Genomic DNA, 7,622 nt, shown 5'->3' with positions numbered 1-7,622 from the left:
CGCATTCGCACCTCGTAAATGGCTTTTCATGGCCGAGATATGGAATTCACGGCTCGGTGAAATAGAATCACGGCTCGTAGAAATGGAATCACGGCTGGCAAATCCATAAAACCACGGCTCGAAAAATTCAGTCGCGGCTCGCCAAGTAGATATATTCCATACTAGGCTCATAAGATGTACCTAACATGTTGAGCGATGGAGGAGAAATGCGACACTGTAATAAAAAAAGGAAAAAGTGACAATGTTATCAAACAGAGGAAAAGAAAAGTGTCAAAATATTCCAAAAAGCCTCAGAGGGAAAAATATAACATACCTATTAAATTTGGCTATTTATTGTCAAGCTAGATAAATGCACAGTAGGTACATAAGATAATTTTTTTTTCATAACCAACGTTTCCGACAAATACCTAATTTCAGGGGTCAAACCAGCCCTCGGTCAAATGGCCACTTGTCAAAGGACGATAAATTTTTGAACAGAACTATGCAATCTGAAACCTAACCTCAGAGGCGGTGAACGTAAAATTACTTAATTTAACGATGCCTGGAACTTGCATGGTGGCAAAGCAGAGAGTTTTTTAGACTCTCCCTCAGGCTGGAATTCTAAGAATGGAAGTTCACTTATTAAAGAGCTTTCCACCCAAGCTGAAAAGCCTTCCCATTCCCACAGTGCTCTTCCAGGTGAATGACTGAAGTGGCTATAAATGAAAAGGTGGATCAAAAGTGGACTGTGGAGTGTGGACAAAATGTTTCAATTTTATACTAGTACATTAAATTTGTAAAAGAATTATTTAGATGTAACACAAAGTGACGGAATATAGGGATTTGGTAGGTTTCCATTCTAAAGGCTTTTTAATAAATACCGTATGGCAACATTTTGTGACGTTTCATCGTTGCTGACGCGTAGTGAAGTGTTTTCACTGTTTTGAGAGTCATGTGAAGGTAACAGAACTTACGTAACGCATACGGTTTTTTTTTAGTTTTTCATTTCTCGATGCGTCCTTAATGTGTCGGAATATACCGCGTTTACCCTATTTAGTTAACTAGTACTGTAGTACATATACCATACTTGGAGGCGGGACTTATGGGCACAACCAATCACAGCTTGAAAGCATTCCCATCAACCAATCACAGCTTGAAAGCATCCCTATCAACCAATCACAGCTAGAAAGCAGATAACATTACAATTCCATTATCCAACAACAGCTGGAAAGCTGAAAGAGGCTAAAATCACAATCCTATCAATCAATCACAGCTGTAATTCTGAAAAGGGATAAGATATGTAAATAATGGACTGAAAGTGTAAAGTTCCTGGCCTTTCCAAGCTTTCAGGTCCTGCTTTCCAATATACTATGTGTACTAGTTAATTTATTATCCCTCTAGAATTCCACAGTGCTCTCCCTCAAGTTCAATTTTGAGTCCTATAAGACAGTATAAGTAGACCAGTAAAGTATCATGGATACCAGCATTATCATACATATGAAATTGGTTTAAATATTGAGTAAATGAATGAGGAAATTAAAATTGAACTGATTCTAAAAAATCTCTGGTTTGCCAGTTGCCACTATGCCTGGAAGTCATATTCGATCTGCGGCCTAGTGGTGCACGGCAGGTGGTGGTCAAGGCCTGAAGGCCGGATGAGGACAAAGCCGAGTGGTGCATGGCTGATTGGTGTAGGTCCGGAGTCATCCAAGGCATTTGATTCAGAGCTTATTGGTGCACAAAATTGGTGGTGTACGGCTGCGCCATCGCTGCCTCAGTCAGAGAAGGTCGCGTGCGGGGCTCGTCTGTGCCTTGGCCATACCGGCATTGGTGCACATAGTACCCGCTATGGGCTGGCACGGGACTCAACCAGTCAACCTGCTTGGTTTGTTACCAGGCCCAGGAGGATACCTACCAACGCTACCATCTCACACTTCAAGTTCATGCTCACTTGTGTTAGATTTGCAGGTCCTAGAGGCTAGCGCAGTCCTTACTGCATTGGCTAACATTGGAGTCCCTTGGAAGTTGGAACCTGAAGGCTGAACACAGTGATAGCTTTTGGAGCTTAGCCTAGATCCCACAGCGGCAGCAGTGACAGCACAATGCCCTCTTGTAGTTTCTTACTTGTCACAATTTTTGTTGCAGACTGTCATGGCAAACCTACTATGATGGACAGAGATGGAGAGTGATTTATGCATGTAAATATGTAAGAAACTTGTACCTTGCCAGTTGCCAGAATACCTTCCTTGTAACAGGATGAGATTATCTCCAGACTCTGGGTACAAGCAGCCTGTCTGTGGGCATGGGGCCTATAAGTATAGCAAGTGTGTGGTGACTGGTCTGTGTCACTCTCTGGTCACACAGACAGATTGCATTGGTCCTGACTCCTGAGTGTGTCAGAGCAACAGAGACAACCCAGGGTGCGAGCAGCATTGTCAAGATATGAATTTTTGCCCAAAGGGTTGCCAGCCATTTTCAAATCTGTTGCTGGGTAATTTTTAATAAAAAAGTGCTGCACGCAACTTTGATAGTATAGCTCTTAATCTCCACAGTCCATGCACCAAAACACTTACACACATTGCAACTGCTTTCTGGACAGGCTTCACTGCATCCTGATCTATCTGGCATACTGGAAACCTTACTGTGTGGCGTGCGCACTTGCGGTCTCTCAGATTTGCCTTAATTTCAAAGTATTTCTTAAATGCAATAATTTCAGTCCATCCAAATGTGTTGGCACTTGGCAAGATCTTTCATTTCAAAAAGAGTAAATTTGGCTGCTGATGCGTCGCCAAATGTCTTTCGATATTCACCCACTATCTGCACCCTGGGAGGCAACTACCAAGTCTACTAGTCTAGCAGAGCACCAAGTCTGCTGCTTTCCTTTCTTTTTCTGACAGAGATGTCAGATGAGGCTGGTAGCAACTAACAGTGGTGGGCGCATTTGTTGCCACAAGCCTTAACACTAACTATATAAAAAAATGCATTTGAATGTATCATGTACCGGTATGTGATATTGCTCCCTCACACATCCTCTGCGGTGTGCATCTCTTTGAACTCTTTTGATAGTGTGATTTCTTATTACTTCATAATGATAAAGGTTAATTTGTTGTGTTAAGATTAAGAATGTCAGGGAATTAATATTTATTATATAGTCTGATTGAAATCAAGTGTTGCAACTTTCATTCTCTCAAGTTCAAGTGCAACTTTGGGCCCTCCTATTTTTTCTTCCTCTCTATTATATTTTTGGACCAAACAACATGCCAACTTGCCAAGGTTGATCAAAAATAATACCGTAAAACCGGTTAATAAGGGACTGGTGGGTTAAATAGGAATAGTCCTCCATACAGTCTGTCATGGCATAAAAATGTTATCAGTTCTAGCACTAACAGCAAAACTAGACTTCTAGTTCTATACTATACTATAACATTTCACGACATGATGGTGGACTTTTCCGATTTACCCCACCAGACACCAGTCCTTCATTACCCTGTCTGACGGTAAGGTGATCTCAGACTCTAGGATCACTGGCACAAGCCACCCACAAAAAAGGCCTGAATGCCAGTGTTATGTAATTTTTATTCTCTGCAATCAACCAAAATGTTACCGTACCTCACCACACATATATATATATATATATACATTGCAACAATAATACCGTATCTATAATTTTTTTTTCAAATTTCAGGACGTGCAGATCTTGATGCGGGAGCTCCCAAACTTTGTTAAAAGGATTATGGCTCCACAAGAGGACTATGGCCACATGGATTTAGTTTTTGCTAAAAATGCTAAAGAAGTAATTTACAATGAAATTATTAATATCATGAAAAATTACTAACATCACTGAACTTTCCTGCTGATGGTGTACTCTTCTAGTCTCTATAGTTATTTTATTGCAAATGCTCAATTAAAAAAAATATATTTTTCTTTGATCACAAAGCAAGAAGACCAAATTAGCTTGTTTCTTTAGTTGTTTGTCATAATTTTTCTGGTTGTAAATTTATTGCATATGGGCTTGTTTGTAATTACATTGTTCATTTTGAATATTTCAATGCCTTTTTTGAGGCTTCCTTTACTATACTTGGGAAGATCTTAGTCACATAATTTCTGCTGCAGATTGGGCCTTTGATTAAATCCATGTAAACAAATCTATGCAATGATTCAAATATTCAGCACATCTTGCCAATTATTTTCAGATTTGCAAATAAAGTTTGTCAGTGGAAAGTAGGTGTGAGGTTGATGCCACTGTGATGTCATTTGTTTTGTTGAACTGTATTTTATCAATCAAGTATATAGGTACAATATGTAGCAAGAATAGGTAATGAATTTTAGTCAAGAATGCAACAAAATTGAAAGAATTCTGATGAGCTAGCTAGCTTGGATTCATGTCTCTAATTGGTCAGGTTTTCTGTTTAAATGTATCCTATGATTTTAAACACAAAAATCCTATGACATTTTAAACATACCTGCTATGTTTAAAATGTTATTTATGAAGCATTATGTGCTTGAGGTTGTACAATAATTACAAGAAAGAGGTGCATATAACTTGTTCATAGTACAAGAGTGCAGAATGCAATACTTTTAGGGTCATCTCTGTTCACTTCAGATTAGATCAATTGGCTACATTAGCAATTGGTCCTAGGACGTAGTGATAGTACATAGTGATAGTAGCCTTGAAGAAGGGAACTAGTGATAGTAGCCTTGATGACCTGTTGTTTTGTGCATTCTGAAGTCTGATTTATTTTCTACAAGTCAACTCCTGTTCCTCACCTATGTCTTCAATGTGCTCATCTCTATGGCCCGCTAATCTTCTTCGTGTCACTGCATCCTGTAGACTTATTGGTATGTTTGCTTCTATAAATTTGTTTAACTCATCCTTAGTAAGTTAGTTGGTACCTTTAGTCCTTACTCTTATGTGTTTACTATATGTGTGTCCCAGGCCACCCTCGAGCACAGCTTTTGTATTATGCCATCCTCAGCCCCGCAGCCATTCAGAAAATTCCATTATCATCTCTGTTGCTTAACCCTTCCTATTTCGGCAGCCAAGGATTGTGAGCAACTTTTATTTGCTTTGAATTAGGAATTTATTCTAAAGGTACTCGTTGCAGAAAAATAAAAGTGACTTTCTTATGATTTGTTTTATTCAGTATTTTTCTATGTTGAACATACATGACAAAGCCTAATTTGTGTGGTTAAGAATATGTGATATCAATTCATAGAATTAATTAAAAATAAAAGTTAATATGAATAAATATACCTGCATTATGGTTCCAAAGTCTTCTGGGATCAATAAAAAAATTAATTGTGATCTCAATCACACATAAAGAATTTTAAACACTGTACCCTATCTTTGATCATGCTTTTCACACTTCATTTCATGAAAATGGTCTCCATGCATAGTAGGTACGTTATATATTATTAGAAAAATACAGATCAGCTGTGTATAAAACTGAAATTCTTCAGTATTTTTGATGCTATTGAAAGTTTTGCATCATTTTGGTATTTCTCTGGTTCTCCTTGCTCTTGCGGGACCAATGGATGTTATCATTAGCCGCCATCTACAAGATCTTCCCCAGAAGTAAGTCTGAAAATATTCTGTCCAAATTCTTCACATCAGGTATCTTGAATTCAGTCAGAATTCTTCTTGCTGAATTGAATCATGCACTGCTTTTTATATTTGTATGATAATCTTTCTGTTCTCTACCCTGCTCTATCATGCACTAGATGATTCTTAAGTCTTTGATTTTGGTGTAATTTAAGGCATTCAAGAGATTGTTCAAGAGAGCTACCACCATTTTAATGTGAATTAAAAAAATAACTCATTTAGGAGCTAAAAATGTTGCATAAAAAATGGTGACCAAATTTGCATAGGTGCTTTCTAATGGTCTATATTTTGATTATAATATAAACATAAACAAATTCATTGCAACTGATTATTCATCCTGAATCTTGTCAATTTTTCCACAAGTTGTGACTCAAGTTCAGAATGGAAGTGATTACAAATGAAGTTGCAGTGCAATCTAATTATATGGAAATGGTGAACAATTTTTGCACTACCTTAAATGTGTTCATTTCGAGAGAAACTTTCACCATCAACATTTTGCAGATCAGTCCTGAGAAGTTGGGATAGCTTGTATCATGGCATCATTGGAACTGTTTCATATGAAATTCTTCAGTATTTTTGATGCTATTGAAAGTTTTGCATCATTTTGGTATTTCTCTGGTTCTCCTTGCTCTTGCGGGACCAATGGATGTTATCATTAGCCGCCATCTACAAGATCTTCCCCAGAAGTAAGTCTGAAAATATTCTGTCCAAATTCTTCACATCAGGTATCTTGAATTCAGTCAGAATTCTTCTTGCTGAATTGAATCATGCACTGCTTTTTATATTTGTATGATAATCTTTCTGTTCTCTACCCTGCTCTATCATGCACTAGATGATTCTTAAGTCTTTGATTTTGGTGTAATTTAAGGCATTCAAGAGATTGTTCAAGAGAGCTACCACCATTTTAATGTGAATTAAAAAAATAACTCATTTAGGAGCTAAAAATGTTGCATAAAAAATGGTGACCAAATTTGCATAGGTGCTTTCTAATGGTCTATATTTTGATTATAATATAAACATAAACAAATTCATTGCAACTGATTATTCATCCTGAATCTTGTCAATTTTTCCACAAGTTGTGACTCAAGTTCAGAATGGAAGTGATTACAAATGAAGTTGCAGTGCAATCTAATTATATGGAAATGGTGAACAATTTTTGCACTACCTTAAATGTGTTCATTTCGAGAGAAACTTTCACAATCAACATTTTGCAGATCAGTCCTGAGAAGTTGGGATAGCTTGTATCATGGCATCATTGGAACTGTTTCATGGAGCCAAGTTATGCTGCTGTGTCCTCCAGTAATTCTCCCCTCATGCACACCACTTTGCAGAGAGGTACGTTGAATAATCATGTTATTCATGTGGTAATGTAGGTGATTCCCGGAGTGGGGTGATGCTCCATTGTTGTTCCCCTCATGCACACCATTGTGCAGAGAGTTATGGTGAATAATCATGTGGGTAATGTGGGTGATTCCAAGACTGTATTGTTTATTTGATGAAAATGTACATAGCCTAAAATATTATTGAGGACTATTGGTGATGAAAAATTAAGATGTATTTTTTGTTTTATTCACATTATAGTTAATCTTGCAAGAATATTAAAAATTTCAATAATATCTTTAAGGTTTTAAAGATGAAATTAAGTCAACTTAGAATTTATTTACTCTAAAGTTGGCTCAAATGACTCACTGTAGAGTTATTGGTTTTTGGTTCAATTGTAGATTGGTTTGCTATGTAGGGGGGAAACAATTATGAAAATTGTTTTGCAGATCAGATTTAATTCTGTATGCCAGTATAGTAGACTTATTTGTTTACAGCATAAACTAGGAAATCATACAATATTGACATACCTACTATTGTTTCTCTTAGTTGTTAGTAATTTCATTTAATTGATTTCGTACAGACTTGTGAAATGTATCTTAATCTGGTAATCGCCTTCTGCATATCAGCTGCAGTTGATGTTGATCATATCTTCTCTTGCCTTCAAGTGTTAAAGGTAAGTCTAATTAGAAACGTCTGGTTCTTATTAGAGTCTCGGTCT

General features: G+C 37.2%; 1 protein-coding gene and 1 long non-coding RNA gene across 2 annotated transcripts in view; both read left to right on the top strand.

Annotated features, from left to right (window-relative positions):
- Positions 1 to 5,106, top strand: part of LOC108676942 (gastric triacylglycerol lipase) — a gene marked incomplete in the record, with an annotated part of 6,704 nt that extends 1,598 nt beyond the window's left edge. The window contains 1 exon segment of the mRNA XM_018165102.2: positions 3,665 to 5,106. Within this exon segment, the coding sequence (XP_018020591.1) occupies positions 3,665 to 3,814 (150 nt within the window).
- Positions 5,107 to 6,145: 1,039 nt separating this feature from the next.
- Positions 6,146 to 7,613, top strand: LOC108676941. The gene is made up of 3 exons (XR_001931201.2): positions 6,146 to 6,267; positions 6,796 to 6,916; positions 7,485 to 7,613. It is a non-coding gene; the product is annotated as an uncharacterized LOC108676941 (long non-coding RNA).
- Positions 7,614 to 7,622: the final 9 nt, after the last annotated feature.

This window comes from Hyalella azteca, unplaced genomic scaffold (assembly GCF_000764305.2).
Source record: "Hyalella azteca isolate HAZT.00-mixed unplaced genomic scaffold, Hazt_2.0.2 contig17807, whole genome shotgun sequence".
NCBI lineage: Eukaryota > Metazoa > Arthropoda > Malacostraca > Amphipoda > Hyalellidae > Hyalella > Hyalella azteca.
This window is presented reverse-complemented; position numbering and strand designations above follow the sequence as displayed.